The sequence below is a fragment of the Fukomys damarensis genome, unplaced genomic scaffold (genome assembly GCF_012274545.1).
Source record: "Fukomys damarensis isolate Sample0158 unplaced genomic scaffold, DMR_v1.0_HiC HiC_scaffold_9, whole genome shotgun sequence".
Taxonomy (NCBI): Eukaryota; Metazoa; Chordata; class Mammalia; order Rodentia; family Bathyergidae; genus Fukomys; species Fukomys damarensis.
In genome coordinates, this window is record NW_022900921.1 from 43122585 (window position 1) to 43146780 (window position 24196).

General features: G+C 34.9%; 1 protein-coding gene across 1 annotated transcript in view; it reads left to right on the plus strand.

Moving 5' to 3' along the window:
• The window catches only part of Eif5b (eukaryotic translation initiation factor 5B), a 59734-nt gene that overhangs the window by 24641 nt on the left and 10897 nt on the right, over positions 1 to 24196 (plus strand). Inside the window, exons 6-16 of the mRNA XM_010643194.3 lie at positions 639 to 856; positions 1216 to 1366; positions 8257 to 8355; positions 9176 to 9265; positions 10786 to 10863; positions 13619 to 13902; positions 15240 to 15347; positions 15635 to 15745; positions 18385 to 18452; positions 19502 to 19643; positions 23799 to 23930. Of these exons, the coding sequence (XP_010641496.1) occupies positions 639 to 856; positions 1216 to 1366; positions 8257 to 8355; positions 9176 to 9265; positions 10786 to 10863; positions 13619 to 13902; positions 15240 to 15347; positions 15635 to 15745; positions 18385 to 18452; positions 19502 to 19643; positions 23799 to 23930 (1481 nt within the window). The remainder of the gene's footprint in view (positions 1 to 638; positions 857 to 1215; positions 1367 to 8256; positions 8356 to 9175; positions 9266 to 10785; positions 10864 to 13618; positions 13903 to 15239; positions 15348 to 15634; positions 15746 to 18384; positions 18453 to 19501; positions 19644 to 23798; positions 23931 to 24196) is intronic.

Genomic DNA, 24196 nt, shown 5'->3' on the forward strand with positions numbered 1-24196 from the left:
GGGCCCTCTTCTTTTTTTTTTTTTTTTTTTTTGGTACTGGGAATCGAACTGGGGTCCTTGTGCTTGTGAGGCAGGGGGCGGAATCACTGTGCTAAATCCCCAGCACCCCCATCCCTTTTTAATTTTATTTTGATACAAGGTCTCACTGAGTTTCCTAGTCTAGCCTCAAACCTGCTGTCCTCTTGCCTCTGCCTCTCTAACAGCTGGTATTGCAGCGATGCACCACGATATGTACCACTATTTTTATGTATTTTGTTCTCATAGACATTATTCTTGTCATTCCCAAGTGAAACTACAAAACTTGAATGAGAAATAGTTCATTATCTACTTTAGAATTTCAGGTAAGTATTTTCAAGCCACATTGCCCTGGTACCATGGATTAAGAGATACTGAGATAAAGCATTGACTTTTTGTTTCTATTTGTATTCATCAGGACAAGTCAACACCAGCGTTGAAACTTCTCAGTGGGAAAACTGTATGCTAAATATACTGAGGTTTTTCTAGATGCTTAAATGCTCAAGTTGCTTCAGTGCATACAGACCTAGTCTACCGATGGCATTAGGTTTGTTCCATTTTGGTCCTTTAGTTCAGACTTAAGAAAGAACTTACATTATTTTTGCCTTTATTTTGTTTGCTAGATGACAATGAAGGAGATAAAAAGAAGAAAGATAAGAAGAAAAAGAAAACAGATAGGGAAGAAAAAGAGAAAGAGAAGAAAAAAGGACCTAGCAAAGCAACTGTTAAAGCTATGCAGGAAGCTCTGGCTAAGCTTAAAGAAGAAGAAGAAAGACAAAAGAGAGAAGAGGAAGAACGCATAAAACGACTGGAAGAGTTAGAAGCCAAGCGGAAGGAAGAGGTATGTTTTTTTTGAAGCTGCCAGCGCTGATACTTGGGCCTTAAAGTCTCCATTCTGTTAAATATCTGTAATCTTCTAGTGCTAAAAGATTCATGTTCATATAACAATTTAGGTACATTATTGTTCTGGTATAAATAAATGAGGATATACAGAAAGTCCTACCTTATTTTCTCATCTAGAGACAAAAAGTTTGTGTTATTGCCAATTGACTGATACTGTTTAATAATGATGTACAATATTAAAAGCATTTTATTTGGAATCTCCTGACATATTTTGAATATCTCCAAGGTTTGGGTGGTTTACATTAAAATTTTGTATTACTTTAAGCTAATGTTTTCATCTGGCATTTACTTTCAAAGGAACGATTGGAACAAGAAAAAAGAGAAAGGAAAAAGCAAAAAGAAAAGGAAAGAAAAGAACGCTTGAAAAAAGAAGGGAAACTTTTAACTAAATCCCAGAGAGAAGCCAGAGCCAGAGCTGAAGCTACCCTTAAACTTCTACAAGCTCAGGGTAAGCAGTATTCTGCATCGTCTAAACAGATGGTGTTCAGAGGGATAATGAAATTGGGTTGGAAGGAAGGGGGAGTTCTAAGAAAGTGCTGTGAAAAGATCTGGTGGAAATGTAAGGAACAGGTGATGTAATTCTAATTTCATTATTTAGGAAGATAATTTCCATTCTAGGACAGAAATGTTATTTGAGCTGGGTGTATTTGGTGTGCACCTGTAGTCCCAGAAGCTTGGGAATATTACCCAAGTCAAGGCACGGGTTAACACTGCAAAGCTCTGCCCCATATATGTGTAAATCCAGTAATATATTTTTATAAATGCTTCAACAAAAGTAGAGGTAAGAAAATGAGTATCTATCAACCAGTTTTAACATTTACCAACATTTTCCATTTTTGTTTTTTATTCCTCTGCCACTTTTTGTTGTTGTCATTTTTGAGACAGGGTCCACTTATGAGGGCTGCCTCAAACTCGTTACATAGACCAGACTTCCCTAGAATGAATTAATGATCCTTCTGCCTTAGTTTTCTGCTTGCTGAGATACAGGTGTTTGCTACATATACCTGGCTGCCTCTGCTCGGTTTTCTGGAGTACTTGAAAGTGAATTCCAGATAGCAGTTTATTTTTTTACCTATAGTTACTTGTTACTTATAAAGTATGTATCTAACAAATATGGACATTTTGCCTCATTAATAGAGTACATATTTTTACATCTAACAGAATTTTTGATATCATCTGATTTTTCTCTTCATGTTTAGTATTTTGCCTTTGTCTTCCAAATGTCACTTAATCCAAATCTGAATCCAGGTTAAATCCACAAATTGCATTTGGTTGATATGGTTTTCTCTCACTCACCCTCCATTTTGGCTTGCCATTTATTTGTTGACAATATTGGATAATTCGTTAGATTTTCTCTTATTCTGAACTTGTCTAAATATATTCTCCTGGTTTTAGTGAATATATTTTCTATCCCATATAACTTCTTAGATCCAGCATATCATTGCTTCCTATAGTGCTCATGCCAGTAGACATCTAATTTGTTTCTCTGAAATATAGTGATGTCAAGATTGATCAGTGGATTGGCAGCTTTGTCTGTTACAAAATGCCTTATTGACTTACCTTTTTTAAAAAAGTGCTGAGGATTGATCCAAGGGCCTTTACACTGAGCTATATTCCCATCCCTTTTTTGTTATTTTGAGACAGGGTCTTGTGAAATCTCTTAACTTGGCCAGGCTGAGCTTGATCTTGTGATTCTTCTGTCTCAGCCTCACAGTGCTGGGCTTATAGGCATGTATCATTATGACTGGCTCCCCACTGACTTTCCATCAGGTTTATTGTCTCATTGGTATAGATCTGATATTCAGTGTTCCCTAGGAATTTCAGATTGGTAATCTAATTTTTTCAGTTCTTCTGGATTTAATTAGCTAGGCTGTCTAAAGAAAAAGTTTCCCTGAAACACATTTCATACAGGAATGCCAGGATATGTGCTTCAATTTTTTTCTGGTACCCCTGGAAGGTAAGCCTTCCAGGGCTTAATTATGAGCTTATTATTTTTGTTGTATGAGTATTATGTAAATTTAAAGGAGTTTTATGTAATGTGGTTTCATCTCTTGAACCCATTATGCTTTTTTAATGTACTATATTTTTTATTCTGTTTTATTAGTACATGTTTGCAATATATGAAGCTTACACTCAGCTCGAGGAATAGGTACATGTACATAATAATTTTTCTTTTTTTTAATTCCCTTCCCCTTTCTTCTCACTTCTCTTCCCTTTGCCACTAAATCCCCCTTCCCTATTTTCATTCCTCTTGCAATTATTCTTAGCTTATGTTTGTGACATAACATTTGCATTTATTGAGGTTATTAGGTTCCTGTGCATAGTGTGTTTTAGTTCTTCTTATTTAACCTTTTCCTTCCCTCTCTCTGCTTGCCCTCCGTCTCCTGGACCCCTTCCCATTTGCAAAGGATCTATCTCTGTGTTTTTTGATACTGAAATTGTACCATTTTTGGCTAGTGGGAGGGCAGTTGGGTTGGTTCCTGTGACTTTTGCATATAACCACAGTGTTCTTTGACCTCTGCCTTTCTTTCTGACTCATCAGGATATCCCAACTTCATCTTGTACATTTTCTACCTTAGATCTGGAAGCTGTTTACACGGGGAGCCTTGGTTCCCTTTAGAGGCTAGTGGTATTTAGTGTTCACAGTCTTGGCATGTAATTAATTATATTTTTGATAGGTAGGACTATTTAAGATAGTATCTTTCCTCCATTGAGAACAATATACTGATTTGTCCTTTAATTTCCTGTTCCTCTTATATTCCACAGGTTTTTATATCTTAGTCATTTGGGGGCTTATAATTACAATAACATCAGCTCTTTACTGTGTACTTGGTTTCTAACTGTAAATCTTTGATATGGTGTACTTTTTCCTTCATTAAAAAAAACCTCAAGATATTTCATTCCTAAGGTGCAAAACTTAAACAGCATCCTAAAGTTGGCATTTAAATTGGTCTGTGTAACTAAATCTTTATTATGCATTACATGTTTGATTAGATTTCAGAAACTTATATTCTTCATCAGGGAGCTAGCTTTTAAAAAAGAAAATCAGAGAGTAAATTTGAGTATAATTAGCACCTAAACATCAAATATGACCGGTGACTATCTAAAAGGCTAAAAGCACTTATGAAGAAATTGGGATGGGACGATTTGCCTGTCTTGAAATCTCTTTAGGAGTAGACACGTAGTTATGGTAATTAGATGAAAATTATAATTTAAAATGATTTTAGCATCAGTCTTTAGTACACAGTTGAAAGAGATGGTTTCTCTAGTGGCATCTCTTACCCTGATCTCTTTATCACTCTCATTTATAGTGTTGCCAAGTGTTTGGCATCTTACTGGTTTCCCATTGTCCATTAATAAAAGTCTAGTGGGGTGTGGTGGTGCACTCCTGTGCACTCAAGCATTTGTTAAATTATATATACCTAGTTTGAACATAGCAGTTAAAGGCAGATTGATTGAAAACAACTTTGTGCTAACTTATGAAATCTGCTTTAAACAGAATGGTATAGATTAGGATAGAGACATGTACAGTGCTAACAAGAAAGTTGGAGCAGTTACATTAATCTGACTTTTACTTTAGAAAAATATTTTATCAGTTTTTCGAAGTTAAGAAACCTGTGTGTGTGTGGTGTATGTACCCAACCTAAAGTTCGTATCAAACATTCACCAAGGTGGACTTTTTTTTTTTTTTTTGCACTGAGGATTGAACTGAGGGCCTTTGCAGTGAGCTATATACCTACGCCTTTAAAAAATTTTTTTTTGAGATAGGGTCATGTTAAATTCCCTATCTGGAGAAAATCCACAAATATTTGGAAATTAGCACACTTCTAATTAAGTTGTGAGTCAAAGAGAGAGTCTGATTGGAAATTAGAAAGCACCTTTGATTGAATGAAAACATCTCCAAATTTGTGGATGCAGATGATACAGTGCATAGAAGGAAGCTTATAGTAATACTTATTTTAGGAAAAAAGGAAAGGTCTCGGTAGGCCAACCTTCTGCCTTAATCTGAAAGACAAAGTAAGCAGAATTTAAAAAATAATATAAAGATCAAAAAGCAATGAAATAGAAAACAAAAATAATAGAGAATCAGTGAAACTAAGACCTAGTTCTTTGAAATAATTTGTAAAATTGATAATTAGCTAGAATGACTAAGGAAAAAGGAACTCAAAAGCCAGTATCAGGAGTGAAGATGGGAAGTATCATTAAGATATTAAAATAGTGATACAATGTTGCTATTCAAAGCTTAGATGAAATAGTCATTTTTTAGAACATAAACTACTCAGACTTTCTCTCACACATTTAGCCAGAATAGTTCTGTCTTTAGTTAGTTAGTTAGTTTGTTTTTTATATTCGGGATCAAACTTAGGACCTTGTGCTTGCCAGGCAGGCGTGTGCTACTACTGAGCTACATCCTGGCTCCTCTGTCTCTAGTTTTAAAATCTGTATCTATTTAATTTAAACGTATCTTAAATTTTTGTCTAATATCCAAGAAGGAAAACTCGAAGCCTCCATGATTTCACCAAGGAATTTCAACAAATATTTGAGGAGGAAATAGAACCACTTACAGGCATCTTTCAGAAATACCCAACTTGTTTTATGAGGACAGCATTAGCGTTACTACTGTAGGGGGAAGAAGACATTTCAAAAGAAGAAATAGACCAGCATTCCTTATAAACGTTCACGCAGAAGCTCTCAGCTAAATTTTACTGTTTTGATTCTATATTTTTAGAGTCCACCAAAAAAATGTATACACACTTCAGGGAAAGAAAAATAATAAATGTCTGGGAGCTAATGACCACCACTTCAAGTACCTGTTGTAATTGTAGAGGCCAATTATAACTTGTGTTAATCTCATGTTGTCCCAGTAAATTTAGTATTAAACTATTTATACAAGTTTTTCTTTTCCTGAAGTGTATATACATTTTTTTGGTAGTCTCTCGTCACTTTTTCTCTGTTTGTGTCTATCTGTCTCTCTTTGTTCATGAACCCAATTCTTTCCACAATTCTAGTTTCAAACCAAGCTGGAGGAGAACTGAATCAAAATTTCCCATAAGGTCAGTATTGAACCTAACGATTTAATTTAATTCAGTTCTTATCCAACTCGGTTGAGGACCAGAATCATGGGAAGAATCAAGTTCATGAACCAAAGCACCACTGTATATATAGAGTCCACCAAAAAAAAAATGTATACATCTGGAAAATAAAAACTTGTATAAATATTGTAATACTAAGTTTATTGAGACAACATGAGATAAATACAAGTTACCTTTGGTTTTTACAATTACAAGAGGTGCTCAAAATGATGACTAGTAGCTTCCAGACATTTATTAGTATGGTGTACTGCTGAAGTATATATAAATTTTTTTGGTGGGCTCTGTATATATTTATATAGAATTATCATGATCAAGTGAGTGTTATCCTAGTAATGCAAGGCAGATTCGGTATTTGGAAATCAGTAAATGTATTTTACCATATTAATCTAAAAAATTACAGGATTATCTCAAATGTAGAAAAATTGACAAAATTCATCCTATACATGATAAAAATTTAGAAATGGAATATTAGCAATTCCTTACACTGATAAAAGAAATCTATAATAAAAGTATAATTATTATATTTCACAATGAAAGACTGAATGTTAAACTTTAGCATAACTAAGGCAAGTTGTCTACTTTCACCACCCTCATTTGACATTGCGCTGAAATGTCCTGACTTGTGCAGTTAAGCTAGGTAAGTAAATTAATAAACTACTTACAGATCAGAGAGCAGTAAAGCTCTCTATTCCCTGGTGATGATTATCTGTATAGTAAATCTCATGGAATCTCCTTCCTCAGAAGAGTTTAGTAAGAAACTGAGATTATACAAGGCTAAATGCCTGTATCAGCTGTATTTCTTTATGCTAGTAATTAACAACTGAAAATAATTTATATATATGCTTATACAGAACAAAATCTGCATGGCATTGTATTAAGGAAAGAGTGCTTAGATGTGACGATAACATCATCTGTAAAGGGCTGGGTGTGATGGGACATGGCTCTGATCCCAGCCCTGTGAGGATCAGAAACAAGAGGATCACAAGTGTGAGCCCAGCTTGGACAACTTAGTGACAGACTCAGTCTCAAAAAAAAAAAGGCCAGGGATCCAGCTTAGTTTAAAGTATCTGTAAAAGAGAAGAATAATACATTTTGAAAGTCTGGCTTAACATGTTTCCCTGTCAGTTTGAACCACAGGTGGTATGTGTGTGACTGTCCCACCAGGCAGCTGGTGGTATAAATGGATCTACTCCCTTTGTTTATTTTTTGTTTTTTTTGTTACTAATAAAATTAATAAAAAGCCATCCAGTGGGACAGTCATGCATATATCACTGATAGTTCAAGCTTCCTGGAAGCAAGACATACGAACTACAGCCCCATTGTGAATGTGTTAAAACTTTTTTCTCAAAAGACACTAGTAAGAGAATTCAAAGAGTACTCTAATGACATCCAGAATATATAAAGATCTCTCAAAATTCAGTAAGAAAAACTTCATGTAAAAGCAGGCAAAGTATTGAAACAGCCATTTTCACCAAGAAGCCAGAAATACATGAAAAGAATGCCCAACATCATTAATTGTTAAGGGAATTTCTCAGTGAAATAGTGCTGCACATCTATTAGAACAGATACCCAAAGAAATAAAAACCCATCTTTATTAAATGGGAAGACTACTTTGAAAAACAACTGACAGTTTCATATAAAATTAAATACCTTAGGTTTCATTCTCTTTTGGAAATACATAAGAGAAATGTTCATGGAGAAATTTGTGTAAAACTGTTCATATTTTTATTCATAATATCCCCAAGTAGTAAAGCACTCAAATCCTTCAGCTGTTGAATGGATAAACAGGCTGTAATTACTGTGATTTCCTACTCAACGATAAGATTAAAGGTGATACTGAGACGTGGCAGAGTGGATCACCTTCAACTCTGTTATGACAGCAGAAGCCAGCCTGAAAGATCCCACTTGTTTGACATTTTGGAAACAGCTCATCTTTAGGGGTGGAGAACAGATCACTGGTTATCCAGGGACCGAGGATTTGAGAATTTGTGTGTAACAGCACAGGGATATAACTGTTCTGTGTGTCTTCATTGTAGTGGTCATTTCATAGCTCCATGCATTTGTTGAAACTCCTGTTGTATACTTCATATAAATCTTATAATACTGTATATAAAAAGATAGGTTTTTGTATGAATGTCCTACTTTACAGTGTCTCTGAAGTAAATGAAAGGTTACCTTTTAAATACTGTTTCTCAGGTGACATGCAAATAGTTTAACCTAAAGTTTTCCTTTCATTATCCCTTAGGTGTTGAAGTGCCATCAAAAGATTCTTTGCCAAAGAAAAGGCCAATTTATGAAGACAAAAAGAAGAAAAAAACACCACAGCAGCTAGAAAATAAAGAAGGTTTGTATATAAGAAGCGTGTCACTTAGAAACTGTTTTTTTTGTTTTGTTGTTTTTAATTTTGGGTATCAGGGATCAAAGTCAGGACCTTGGGCTTATGATGCAGGCGGTGGCACCACTGAACTAAATCCCCAGTTCTAGAAATTGTTTTGTTTGGCTTTCCTCTGCAACTTTCAAAGTAGAATACTTTTTACAAGAAATCAGAAATTCATAATCCCCACCCCATGTATGTGTGTTGCTGGGAATGGAACCCAAGGCCTCACAAATGCTAAGCATGCACTCTATCACTGAACTATATCCCTAGGCCTAGAGCTGCATTTTTTTTTTTTGGTTTTTTGAAACAGGGTCTCACTATGTAGTGATGCTGACCTGGAACTCACTATGTAGCCCAGGCTGGTCTCGAACTCACAGCAATCCTCCTGCCTCACCCTCCCGAGTGCTGGGATTACAGGCTGCGCCACCACACCCGGCCACCTAGAACTGCATTTTGAAATTTCTTCCCTGTACTGCACCTTGTTTTCTTCTTATTGTCATTCTCATCTGATTCAAATGAGAGGTGAAAATAGGAATATAATTTACCTTGAAAAATTTGGGTCTTAGCCTATGAATAACTGTTCTTAACTTCTTTCTCAGTCTTCTGTGATTTTATATTCTATTCCTTGAAAAGAAAGAGCAGAAAGTTCCCTTTACAACATATGATTTTCTCAATTTATAAAAAAATATGTTCTTATGATAGATTTCTATCCTGTACTGATCAGAATATCTTAACTGGAATTGTGTATTGCAAAATTGTTGCTAACTTGGTTCCTGTACCTTTTCAGTGTCTGAAGCAGTGGAATTAAGTACAGCTGTTGAAGTTGTGGAACAAGGTGTGCCAGAGAAAGAAGAAACACCACCTCCTGTTGAACCAGGCCAGTAGCCTTAGGCAATTAGTCAATTAGTTCCTGCTAAGTACTATTGGTGTATCATACGTTGTCTTAGTTAATATCATTAACTTCGAGGCCAAATAAATGTCAAGCTAATGGCCTTATTGCCTAACAGTTCTTAAGTATTTCTTTCTACTTTGAGGAAACATCCAAATGAAACTTAAATCAGTTTTGTTCTGGTCAGTAGTGTTAGTGAAATGTTTCAGAGACCAGAAGGTTTTGGGTTTTCTCTGTTTATGGGTTAGAAATTCAGGAAGGCCTGAAGTTCTTCACCTAATTCTTTTGAAACAAATTGGAAACATCTTTAATTAGAACATTTAAAAAGTCATAAAAATATGCATTTTAAAACTTAGAAGTTAGCTTCCATTTGCTAAATTAATAAGAACAACTTACTCATTCAGTGGGAGAGGCATTGTGGATAGTCTGGCTTTTTTTTTTCCGAGTTAAGCACAGTTAAAATTCAGAAGACTAATAAGAGAAGGAGGGGCTAGCAAAATGTATTTTTTTGTTGTTGTTGTTGTTTTTCCAAGAGAATCTCCAGTATTTAAAGACATGGTCAGGACTGAGAAACAGCCTTAGAGAATATCAAGACTGACACATGGGTGAATGATGATAATTCCTTTCCTTCCTTTGCCCCTCCTGTTTCAAATGAACGGGGTCTTATCACTGGGGTAGAGCTCAGCTTAGCCTTAATGTGATGAAATTAGAGAAATTCAGGTTGATACACTTAATAGCAGTTCCCTACTATAGTTCATATTTATAACACCAGAAAGAACTGCTAATTAAAAGGACTGTATTGAATACATGTTTCTGAATGCCATTTCCTCCTTAGAATTACTTATCCAGAATTGTTGGTAAATCACTATTAGACGGAAGCAAACACCCTCATCCTTCTCTTTTTTTATTTTTTATTAATGGTTTTGCTTGGTTGGATTTCACTAAAAAGCCATTATTGTTAAAAAGGGTATTAAAATCTTTAATATTCAAATCATATTAAAAGTTACAGCTTTCTGCTTACTTGAGAATTATAAACATGGCATTCTGTTATTTTGGAGTGAAGTAACAATGTCAGTTATATATCTTTAACTTTGGAATTTAACATTTGGATGTATCTATAAAAGTTAAAGCAGAATAAGTAATAAATTCTGTGTATGAAGTGAATTGAAAATTGAAAAAGAAGATATGAAATTTCATTTATCCTCATGAACTGAATGCATTCATATACCCTTTCTAAGATCTAAAGGAACCTTCAGTGTCTGGATTCTACTATTTTAATTTCAGGTATGAAACTGGGTTAAGTTTAGTATGGTATGTTGAGAGTATAGTAGGAGATGGTAAAGCGTTTAGTAAAAGTAAGCTATAACATGTAAGCTATATTGACAAAGTTACAAAATAATAACTTTGCATGCATAATTAAAACTTATATCAGCATAATATTCCAATATTTTATTAAAGCAACTTAATATTTCTAAATGATTTCTCTGTCTTAAATGAAAACTTTATAGAAGAAGAAGAAGAAGAAAGTGAGGAAGGTGGATTGGATGATTGGGAAGCCATGGCCAGTGATGAGGACAGAGAACAAGGTGAGTAACTCCTAAGAACATATAGATAGTCCAGTAGTTACTAGAGATACGTATGTTTAAGAGTAGTCAGTCTCCTCATCTTGAAAGACAGATGAACATTCCTGGGAGTGGGGACCAGTCTTGCTGTCTCTACTGTTAACTGTTCCTAAATCCAAATGAATGAGTTTTCAGGAGGTCATTGAACATTGTACCTAGGGGTTTGGAATGCATTTTCCAGACTGATAATGTTAGGATAGGGTTGTTATTGAAGCTAAGCTACTAGAGCCTGTTGACTTAAAATGTAATGAAAAAGTGAATAGTATAATTCCTGTTTACTATGAATAAGAGGTGTTTTATTGTCATTACTTTCATTTGTTATTAAAATCTTTCTTTGTTTTAATTTCCTATGATTTTTTTTTTATCTTCTTGAGAGTGGTATTTAGATATTTGATATTTTTAGCCTTCCCTCCCCTATACCACCCTTATTTTTAAAGCTGAATTTTCTTTAAGCCTGGCTTTCATCAAATTCTACAAATTCTGACGCATTGGTATTTTCTGATTTTCATTTTGATATATTAACTTTTACTTATAGTTTATTTAGTATATTTCTTAATTTACAAGAGTGCACCATCAGAGAGCAAAGTGCTTCTATCCTTTGAAATCTGTTGTCTTGCTTGCAACCTAGCAGATGGTTACTTACTGTGTTTCATATGTGATTAGAAAGCATTTATAGTCTGCACTAGTTTGGTACTTCACTTTTCTGTGTTTAGTTAAATAAAGTCTTTTATACTGTTCTGAGCTTTTACACTGTTCTGTGCTATTTTCTTGTGTTATTGAGACCATTGTGTTGTAGAAATCTCTTGTTGTGATTGTAAATAGCCTTTCCCTGAATTCTGTTAATTTTTGCTTTATGAATTTTGATGCTATTAATAGGTGAATAAAGTTGGAGTTGTGCCTTTTATCATTATTACTTTTTTCAAACAATGCCTACTACCTTGTCTTCTGTATCTGATACTTAAACAACTATACTAGCTCTTATTTATGTGACTGTTTTCTATCTTCATTACTTCTTCTGTATCCTTAGCATTATCCTAGTCCGTTTATGCTGCTATAACAAAATACCAGTCTATAGAAATGAGAAGTTTATAGATTTATAGAATCTATAAACTTGATTTATAGATTTATAGAAAATTTTTACAGTTGTGGAAACTGGAAGTCTAAGATCCAGTGGGGGCTGCTTGCTGCATCCAAGACATTGCTTTCCTGCTGCGTCATCCCCCAGTGGAGTATAAGGAAAGAAGAGCTAGAGGGGTGGACCCTTTTTGAAACTTCTTTTGTAAAAGCATCTGTCACTTCTCAGAAGATTCCCACCTGTTAATACTGCCTCTGTGGGAACTGTGTCTCCACCTGAATTATGGAGAGGATGCCACATTCAAACCCTAGCAACCACAGCTTGTCAGTGTTTATCTTTCATTTAGAATACTTAAAGCCCATTGCATTTAACATGTGATATAATTAATGAAATATGTTTTGTTTTTCATCTTAGTCCTGTTGTGTTGTTTCCTTTGTAACCATCTTTTTTTTTTTTTTTTTTTTTTTTTAAGTACCAGGGATCGAACTCAGGACCTCTGAGCTAAATCCCTGGCCCCTTTTGGATTGTTGGTTTTTAATTCCATTTCCTGAATGTTAGAAGCACAGTCACTTTAAAATTTTAGTTTCTTAACTTCAACATACAAAAACTTTCCAGTTGTCTTACATACTGATTTTTTATGTAAATTTTTTCCTCATATATCTTGTTACTTTTATGTATTATGCTGTTATTTTATTTGTAAAAATGTAGAAATCATTTAAAGCAAGGGATTGTGTTATCCCTTCTTTGGCACTGGGGATTAAACTCAGGACCTTGCACTTGTGAAGCAGGCGGGAGAACCACTGAGCTAAATCCCTGGCCCAGAATTGTGTTATCTTTAAAGCAGATTTATACCTATACGTAGAGTACCTCTTATTTGAAATGCTTGGGGTCAGAAATACTTTGGATTTTGGAATTTTTTAGATTTGAGGATATTTGTATATACATGAGCTAGTTAGAGATAGGACCCAAGTGCAAAGATGAAGTCCATTAATATTTTAAATGTGCCTTAAATGTACACCCTTAAAGTTATTTTATACAGTAGTTTTAATACTTTGGTGCATGAAACAAAGTTTTATGAAATGGAATTACATTGAGGTTTTGGATAGGAGTGTTTACCCTGTACTTACTCCAGAAATCCTGAGTAAAATAGCAATATGGAGCCATCTTATTCTAATTTCACAATTTAGAGGATCTGAAGGAGGTCTTCTAGTAACAGGGATGTCCTGTTTATGTCCTAACCATCCTTTTTCCTCAAGTTTAGTGCTGCTGTTCTTTCCTCCTCCAGCCCTGGTCTCCTGACATTGAAGCAGCTTACCCTTTCAGCTTCCACCTCCAGAATCAGCAGCATCTCCAAGGAGAAAGCAGAACTAAGTGCTGGACTTAACCTTCCTGTGTTTCTTTTCTGCCTTGGAATCTGTCTTCCTGATGCTTTCTGTTTTATTAACTTCAATTTGGATTGCTGCCTGAAGTTTTTATTGTTACACAAATGTATTCATTGTAGTATATAGACATACTTAGTATTTATGATGCAGGAAAATATAATGCTACTAATTAGTACATTTCAGGGTTATTTTCTCTTTTAAGGTCTCAGTGCAAATCTGTAATAGTAACTCATTTAATTTAAAATCTGTTTGCCTCCTAAAGAAAGAAACACAGTTCATATAGAAGTAAAGGAAAATCCTGAGGAGGAGGAAGAGGAGGAGGAAGAGGAAGATGAAGAGGAGGAGAGTGAAGAAGAGGAGGAGGAGGAAGGAGAAAGTGAGGCCAGTGAAGGTGATGAGGAAGAGGAAAAGATGTCAGATGAGAAAGATTCAGGGAGAACAGATACAAAGCAAAGTAAAGAAATAAGCTCTGACTCAGAATATGACTCTGATGATGATAGAAGTAAAGAAGAACGGGCTTATGACAAAGCAAAACGGAGAATCGAGGTATTTACTTTCCCTTTCTCTTTATTCTTTTTCTCCACTCTGTGATTATTAGTACTGTATTCTCCAACTAAAGAATTTGAGCAGCATTTTAAAAAACACATTCTCAAGGTTGGGCTTGGTAGCATGAACCCATAATCCCAACTACTTAGGTGGCTGAAGCAGAAGGATCACCATGAGTTCAAGGCCAACCGGGCAGCTTAGCAAGACCCTTTCTCAAGAAAACAGAACTTTGGGTTGCGGGTGTAAGTCTGGTAGAGCACTTCCCTCACATGGGCAAAGCCACTGGGAGTATCAAACCAGTACTCAGTAAGCTTCGGACTTTACAACACAGAGTTTCAGATTAGGAATGCCCAATCCGTGTATTTTTACAAAGAAATGCCACTTGGCTATAAAAAGGAACCAGATTCTGGCACTGGCTATGATACAAACCAACCTCAAAAACAGGCTTGAGGGAAAGAAGCCAAAACACAAAAGACTACATACTGCATGATTACTTTTATATGGAATTTTCAAACAGGCAGATTGGTAGAGACAAAATAGATTAATAATTGCCTGGGCTGGGAATGGGGAGTGACTGCAGATTGGGACAATGAATCTTTTAGGCTAATGGAGATATTCTAAGGATGGGTTGCACAGCTCTGTCAATGGATAAAATATCATTAAGTTCTTAAAACAGGCCAGTTTTGCCATGTAAATATATCTCAACAGAGCTAATGTTTGTAGCTGAAAGGCCCATAACATAAAAATTATTTACAGTTTATTTTCAGGTGAATATTTTTTAAAAACTTGATCATACACAGAACTTTTAACTGCTCTACAGAGTGGGATAATGAAGTTAGTTTTACTTTCTGTCTTTTACCTTTTTTTTGTGATATTGGTGGTTAAACCTAGAGCCGTTAGACTAAGCTACCTCTCCAGCTCCTTCTTATTTTTTATTTTGAGATAGGCTCTCACTATGGCATTCCATTAAATCAGCTGTATGTAAAAGTGATCAGAACACTGCAGATGATAATTGTACACCATTCCTATTCACAGTCATCAATGCTGCTCTGAAACCTATTCTAACAGGTTTCTCCTTAGCTAGAGGTGCTCTGAGGGGAGGTGGGTTGTAAAGGACTTGGATTTGGGTTGTTTCATTCTCATGCCAAGGAAAATATGAAAGAAACAATGATAGGATTTGAAATAGTATTTCACTTTTTTATTGGTGTATGTTTACCATACATGGAATTTACATTTGTTTGGGAGAGTGGTATGTGTATATGACCTCTTAATCATTTTTTATCCGCTTTTCCTCACCCACTCAGTTTTGAGCTTTGTGATTTTTTTTTCATATCTAGAAACGGCGACTTGAACATAGTAAAAATGTAAATACAGAGAAGCTAAGAGCTCCTATTATCTGTGTACTTGGCCATGTGGACACAGGAAAGACAAAAATTCTAGATAAGGTAAGAAAATATTGTGTGCATTGATAAAACTTTAAAAACAAATGAGGGCTGGGGATTTAGCTCACTGGTTTCGCTGCCTGCCTCACAAGCACAAGAACCGGAGTTCGATACCTGGTACCAAAAACAAAACAAAACAAAACAAATGAATGGTGCTTTTAAAAGGCTTTAACAACCCATAGGATATTTTGGACAATTCTCTTTGCAATGAATAGCTAATTTTTTATTGCTTTTACTTTTATTATTTGCTGTATCAAAATACCAATCCAAATTTGCCATTTTTCTCATAGCTTCGTCATACTCATGTCCAAGATGGTGAAGCAGGTGGTATCACACAGCAGATTGGGGCCACCAATGTTCCCCTTGAAGCTATTAATGAGCAGACTAAGATGATTAAAAATGTAAGTTACATTGTATATCATCTCTTTTAAGCTCTAACAAAAATGAAGACGTGAAATATTTCAGACATCAGAAAAAAAGGAATTAGATGATTAGATTGGAGTCATATGTTCACTATTCAGAATTAACATCCAGTTTAGCTCAGTGGTTCACCGCCTGCCTTGCAAGTGCAAGGACCCAAGTTCAATCCTCAGTACCAGAAAAAGAATTAACATCTGAATGGTTTTGCCGTATTTTGTTTTATGTCTTTCCAAAAAAGGACATGTTGTACTTTTTTCTCATTCTGCCACAGGTAACCACTGTTCCAAAGTTAAAGTTTGTCATTTCCCTCCATGGTTTAACATTGATACTATTGATTCCATGTTTGAAAATTCTGTTTCCTCTTCAACCTTTCTTTCTATCTCCCACATTTTCTAACTTGTTTGGAGGGATCTAATTTTTAGGTATTAACTATAACACAGTAAAATGTAAAGCTTAATGGATCATTCATTGTATTACAAGCACGGTTGAAGTCACCTTGTTAGGAAATAGAACCTTTGTAGTTAACCTCAAGCCTCCCAGGTGGCTCTCATCATGTAAAACCTACTTTTCCTTTTGTAAGTATTTTTAGGGTAATGTCTCTCTTTAAATGTATTTGGAGTTCAAAATGTTGACATTCCACTTCTGTCGTCCATCTTCCTTTACTTCCATAGAGAAATTTTTATCTAATTCTCTGTTTGATTACTCAGTGTTAGTTAAGTGTAAGAAAGGCAGAATTAATACCTGATCCTTTGCCTTTTATATATCAGCTTTAAAACTAGGTGATGACCGATTTTTTTCTATTATGGATTCATGGAGTTAAATATAGTTGCTTTCTCAAACCTTTTTAGTTATCATTGTACTGAGATAATTACATCTTTGCCCACTATTGAGTTCCTGGGTCATTGTGAGCCAATTCTGTTAGTAGTCCCAGTTTGTTTGTTTTTGTATCTGGATCAAACATGTGACGTTGTGCTTTCGAGGCAGGTGGTGGCACCACCGAGCTAAATCCCCAGCCTACTCCTATCCCCAGCCTACTTCTAAATCCCCTACATCCCCAACTGAGTCCCAGTTTTTAATTTCATCAGAGCTGTCTGATATAGTAGGATGTCCCAGCTCCTCAGTTAGAAACTGCTTCAGACCTAGAACTGGGTCTTGTAAATAACCCTCAGTTCCATGATCACAGAGCAAGTGGAAGTGCTACTAATGTGAGTGTCACTTTACTCCTGATTTAGTTTTTGTTCTGCATGTAAAAAGAATTGGTGAACTGTGTCTCTCCAGTTTCCATGTGAGATTGAATTTTATGAAGCTCATTTTCTAGTAGATTCCTAAGAAAGGATTACAGAAATAATATTGTTCAAGTATTTGAATATTGAATACTCTGTGACCCTGATACTGGAATGTCACTAGGCCACATATAAAATCGTTGGTTGAAATTTTTTTGCTCAGGTATCTTAAATGTCAAGTTTCTTCCTGTATAATGCAATTATGTTTGATTATAAGCAGATTTACATCTTTGAAGGTGTGGTCATTTTACATTTTGGTGTTGGTTGTTCTGATTTATTTTTCCAGTTATATGGTACTCTTTTGCAACAAGGAGTTTTGAATCTTTAAGAATTTAAAAAATAAAGGTTTTTACATTTCTAATTGAAGTTATAATTTAAATAGTATTTCTGTGTATTATTGTAGAGTTCTTAACATCTTATTCAGCAGTTGCTAAGATTTTGTGTTATTTTAGAAGATAATTAAAGAGAAAGATTATTAGGCCCATAATAAGGTTCTTGATAATACTTTTACATAACTGTATTCAAAGTACTAGAGTGGAACAATTATAGTGCTCAGTGAATGTTGGCCCATCAAAATGCAGATTTGAAACATGTTTGTATCACTTAGATATAGATCAGGAGATATAATTTTGAAAAATCACTTGAAGATTAGGAAAAAGTATAGATAACCATAGTGGAAAAAAAATGACCTTTGTTAGTACTCATTACTTTTCAGACTAAAAGAAGTATGTACAAATACAATCTTTTGTAATTTTGTTTTCATTAATTTTAAGGGCTTCTGAACAGAAAACAAAGGTATGGCATTTTAATAAACCACATCAGGCTTTGTTCTTTAACATATTTGATCAGTGTGCTGATTTTCTTGAAAACATACTTTAGATGTGTTATTTTTTGGTACCGGGAATCCAACTCAGGACCTTGCTCTTGCTAGGCAAGCAGCAGAGCCACTGAACTAAATCCCTGGCCCCTACTTTAGATATAAATTGGGTAGTTAAGAATTGCTTTAAAATTGAATCAGACACATTTTTCAAATACTGAAGATAACCTCTTTGTATCACCTTTCTTGAGATACAAAAACAAATTTTTATCACACTTATTAATAATCTGCCCAAATGTAAACAGTACCACAGTTTTATGACTTAGCAAAGGTGGTCTTTTGATATTAACAAAAATATTGTGTTACACTTTGTTAGTTGACTCACTGGCTTTTAAAACCACTTATTTGGAAGAGGGATTAATGATTTTTTTTTTGAGTTTTCATGACAGGTGAATTGTTTTTCAAGCAACTTTTCATGGTTTTGACTTTCTTATGCTCTTATTCCCCTCACTCTTTTTAGTTTGATAGAGAGAATGTACGAATTCCAGGAATGCTGATTATTGATACTCCTGGACATGAGTCTTTCAGGTAAGACCAAGGCTAGTGCTTGAAACATTTTAAGTTTGAAAGGTTAGTGGAGTCATTACTCTTTGGGTAGTCATTTGAAATCTGAGGTACTGGTATCTACAATTTCACTGCATCACTGATGGTAGTGTTTCATTTGGATCCTTGTTTTTTATAGAAGAAAGTCCCTTCTACTTTGAAAGACTATCTTCCTAATGAGGAATTTGGTGCAAACCCTGATGCATACTTAGTCTGTTTCCTTCAAGTGGGACATTATATTGTCTTTTGTCCATATTCGTTAACCACAGAAAACTAGATCAATAAAATTGGCAGAAATATTAGAGCAACTTTTGGAACTAACTCATTTTCACAAATAGCGGTTATGTTTGTTAGATGAGTACAACAATTTAACATATAAATTGTATATAATGTACATATACACACGTACATACATAGACAGTTGGCCTTCCTTATCCACTGGTTCCATACCTATGAATTCAAATAACTATAGGTCAAAAATAATTGAAAAATTGCATTTGTACTGAATGTGTGTAGAACTTTTTTGCCATTCTATAAACAGTAACACGGTGTGACAACTGTTTAATGCCTACACAATGTAAATCCTGTAAAGTGTAGTTACCCTTTTTCTGAGTGCTTGGGACCAAAAGTGTTTCAGATTTTGGAGTTGGAATGTTTGCATAAACTTTAGGGTTGAATATCACTACTACAAAAATCTGAAGCCCAAAATGCTTCAAAATCTGAAACTTTTTGAGCATCATGTTGACATTATAAGTTTTTGCTTTTAGAGTTTTGGAGTAGGGATGCTTACCCTGTATGAGCAAGGTAGAGGTGACATGAAGTGTATAGGAGGCAGTGAGAAGGTTCTGTGCAGGTACAATAGCATTTTATATAAGGAACTTGAGCATCCACAAATTTTGGCATCCTCAGGGTCCTGGATCTAATCCACTGTGGATACCAAAGGGTAACTTTCATTTAGATTTTTGAAATTAAAACTTTAAGAAAAATAATGATTTATGATTTTCTTTTTATACATTTTTCCCTCTTTGCAACAGTAATCTGAGAAACAGAGGAAGTTCTCTTTGCGATATTGCCATTTTAGTTGTTGATATTATGCATGGTTTGGAGCCACAGACAATTGAATCTATCAACCTTCTCAAATCTAAAAAATGTCCCTTCATTGTTGCACTCAATAAGGTAGGTCATCCTCAAAAATTTAATTGAAAATAGTTCTTAATTTGATTTAAATAAGTAGGTTTTGTTTTTTATTTTGCTTTTTTCAGCCCTTTTCTGCATATTAAGTTGACTGGTTCTACTCAGCTCTCCAAACACTCGGTCTGTGTTACAGTGAGATGCTACTACCCTACAATCTCTAGTACAAATCAATTAGGTCTTAAATTAAGTCTGTTGCACTTTAGTGTTTTGACAGAGAAGAGGACTGCTTTTAATGTATGTATAGAAGCAGTTTGGCAGAACTTAGAGATAGATTGAGGGGATAGAAAGAAGGAAGCATCAAAGTAGACTCTCTGACTCCTCACGAAGAGAGCCAGGTGGATAATATGGTGGTATGGAGGGTCACTGAAGTGGGAGATGGTTTGTGGCAGATGTTGAGTGGAGTCCAGTTTTAGGTGATGCAGATGATTGCACCTTAATGTTGCTAGAAAAGTCTGGTTTTGTTACATCACAGTATGCCAGTAGACGTATATTGCCCCAACCCAAACTCCTTCTGTGGCATTTCAAGCACTTTACAATATAAATCTAACTTTCCTCTCCTATTTCATCTTCCATTCCTTTCATATACCTTTTATTTTACCCATACTACATTTTTCTCAAACACACCTTCCTGTGATAGTGTTCCACTGCTGTGACAAAGTATGTGAGACAGTGAGCTTCTAAGGAGGAAGAGTTTACTTGGACTTGCAGTTTCAGTGGTGTGGTGAGGTAGAGCTTCACAGTGGGGACTGTGGTGAGCACAGCTGCCCATGTTGTGATGGCCAGGAAGCACAGAACCCTCACTTGTAGGATAACCCTCATATGTGTAGTATAATTAACCAAAGAAAATGCGCTCCATGAGAAGTGCACTGGTTAGTGTATTTTGATGACTTATGCATACATACCTATTCAGAATATAGTATAGTCCTATAGTAGATCTTTCCATGTTTTAGTATCTTCAGTTTTTTCAGTGCTTTGAAATTTTCATTGTAAAAGTGTTTCACTTCCTTGGTAAGAATGATCTCTAGGTATTTTAACCACCCCCCAAGCTATTGTGAATTGAGTAATTTTCCTTTTTTTTTTTAGCCTGAGCTATTCTATTACTGATGTAGAAAAGCTATTGATTTTTCAGTGTTGCCATATTGTGGAATTAACAGCTTTAAAAGTCTGGATCATTGTGTAGTATCTTATTTTATTTATTTTCGTGTTTTTTGAGAAACTAGTTTTCAGGCTAGCCTTGAACTCACTGCATAGCCTAGGCTGGCCTCAAACTTGCAGCAATCCTCTTGGGTCAGCCCACCAAATGTTACATCTTTGTAATATATTGCTAGATTTGATTTGCTGATATTTTGTTGAAAATTTTTGTTTGTGTTCATAAGTGATATTTGCATATAGTTTTCTTGTAATGACTTTTGTCTTAATTTGATATAGTGTTGACCTCATTAAATGAGTTTAAAAATGCTTTCTCTTTTTTCTTTCCTTTTTTTTTGTTTGTTTGTTTGACAGAATTGGTGGCAAAATGATGCTTCTTTTTTAAGTGTCAGGTGTAATTCACTTAAAGCCACATCAGCGTGAAGTTTCTTAACTAGGCCTAAGGCTATATGAGTTTAGTTTTTGACTTTTTATAAATTTGCCTCTTTCAAAAAACTAACTTGGTTTTGTTGTTAATATTTCTGAAATAAGCATAAACATTTAAAGGTATTAATTTCCCTTTAAGCATTAATTACTGTGTTCTTTAATTTCTAAATATATTGATTTCTAATATAATTCAGTATAGTTAACATAATCTATGATCTCTTCTAATTATATTGTTATAGTCACCATACCATCAGTCTTGGTATGTTCTATTAACACTTGAAAAGAATGTTTTATGCTTTTGTTGGGTCTAATGTTCTGTACAGCCTATTAGGTCAGATTTGTTGGTAGTGTTGTTCTGTCTGTATACTTACTGACTTTCAGTATACTGATGTTATATGTTACTGTTAAAGGAGTGTTTAGGCTCCAACAGTGATTGTAGATTTGTCTGCCCTTTCAATTCTGTCTTTTCCCCCTTTCTCAATTCTTTACATTTATGTTGCATGTATTTTGGAAAGCTCTGGTTGGGGGCATGCACATTTAAGGTTATTATTTCTTCATAATGCACTGACTTTGTTTATAAGAGGTGATAGGAAAATACAGTGTGTGCTTAAATTTATAGCATTGTAGTAAAAGATACATTGTCGTCAATCCTCCTCAAAATACTCCACGGTGCTTCAAACACACTCATCCCATCATTCTTAAAACTTTGTGAATCAGTTTGGGATGTCCCCTTTTGTGTCTTTACAAGGTATGATCACAAATTCAGTAAGTGCTGCTGAGGAGGGACACCATGAGGGAAAGCAGGCCCATTACAGTATTACTGTGCATCCTCATCTGCCTTATTTACCAAATCAGGCACCCTGTAATCTCTGGCTCTTCTGCAAAATCAAAATGACCATGAAAGGTAAACGTTGTGAATCACTTCAGGACATGAAGGCAGCCACACATGAAGACATGCAAAAGGACTTCCAGAACTACTTCTGAAAGTGCAGAAATGATGGGATAAGTGACTTGAAGCCAGGGGGAGTTTTTTGAGCATAGTTAATGTCAGTGTGCAATACTGTTTTAAAAATTAACCATATAAAGCTGGCCGTGGTGGTACACGCCTGTAATCCCAGTGCATGGGAGGCTAAGGCAGGAGGATTGGTTTGAGTTCCAGGGCAGTCTCAACTACATCGTGAGACCCGGACTCAAAAAACCCCCAAAAATAAACCATATTTTTTGATTACATTGCACTTATGTTTACTATGTCCTTTGTTAACATAACTTTAAGTCTACTTCAATTTATGAGTATTGTTTGCATGGCATCCATTTACTTATTCTCATCTTTATTTCTTTATATTTAAAATGCATTTCTTGTAGACAGCATATATTTTGATCTTTGTTGGTTTTTAAGCAGTAGTCCCTGTCTAAACCATTTACATTTACTGTATATATTATCAGCATATAATAGATTTAGTTGTACCATCTTACTATTCTTCTTAGTTATTTCAGATAATCCTTGTTTCTTTTTCTTATTTTTCTGTCCTTTTGGGGCAGCTAATTGCATGTTTTTGAGTATTTCATTTTATTCCCCTTATTGGAGTATAAGCTTTTTGTTTGTATTTTCTTATTCATTACCCTAGGGTAGTTTACAGTGTGCACTTTTAAACTTAAGATCCTTATATTTAAATACTATTATGCTCTGTATTCCTTCGTATATGTAAATAAAATTATGTATTTGCAAATATGATTTGTTAAGTTCATCCAGTGAATTTTTCATTATATCTTTACAAATTTTAAGTTTTTCCTTTCTTTTTAAGTTTTTTCCTTTAAAGACACCATATGCTAATTTCATTGTCATAATTTCTCTTCATAACAGCATTCGGATTGACCTACTTCTTTACGTTATCACCCCAGAGTGTGCGTTTGTTTGGTTTATTTTTGTTGGCTGTTAAGTAATTGTCTTTTGTTTAGGTCTTTAGGCAGCAGCATTATATATTCCCTATATTCTTTCCTACTTTTTAAGAAAAACAGTGTTTTTACTGATACATAGTTGTTTGTGTTTATGGATTTCAATTCATGGGTCTCAGAACATGTGTACAATTTATAGTCAAATTAGAGTGATTAAACAGATTAATCCAAATTTGAGCAATAAACCAATTAAAATGAGCTGTTGCAAGACAGGAAATAATTTTTTTAAAGTTGCTGTGTAATTTTCCTAGTGATGTTACTTAATGCAATCTGTCATTGTTCCTGTCTACTCTTTTACAAAACTGTTTTGGAATTTTGACAACACAGGTTAATGGGCATAAAATACTTTTAGGATCTCAGGTTTTACAGACTAGTAGCAGCCTCTTATACACCCCCAGAGGCTGACATTTAAGAGTGAAGTTTTACAGTACATTCAGGATTTTTGGTATGATTCAATAACTGATAATTTGTACTCTTCTGTGTGTGTGTGTGTGTGTGTGTGTGTGTGTGTGTATAGAATGTATACTAGGAATTTTCTATGGCCATTGACCTGAGATTCTTAGATGTTCAAAGTTTTTTGAAATGTTTCTTATGAAAAACCTTTTCCAGATTGATAGGTTATATGATTGGAAAAAGAGTCCTGATTCTGATGTGGCTGCTACTTTAAAGAAGCAGAAAAAGAATACAAAAGACGAGTTTGAGGAGCGCGCAAAGACCATCATTGTAGAATTTGCACAGCAGGTAAGAAAATAACCTCTGCTTTACAAAGGGCCTCCCTCATATTTCCTCATGTTTCTATTCTATTATTTATCATTCTTTTTGCATTATTTTACTTTATTGGTTTTGTTTTTGTTTTCTTTTGAGACATGGGGGTCTTGTTGTATTGTCCAGGCTGGCCTTGCCCTCCTGGACTTAATCCTTCCTCTGCCTTCTCACTGGGAATATAGGCCTTGCACCCACTGTGTGTGGCTTCCTTTTTAATCTGAGAATGCAAGTACTTGGGAGAT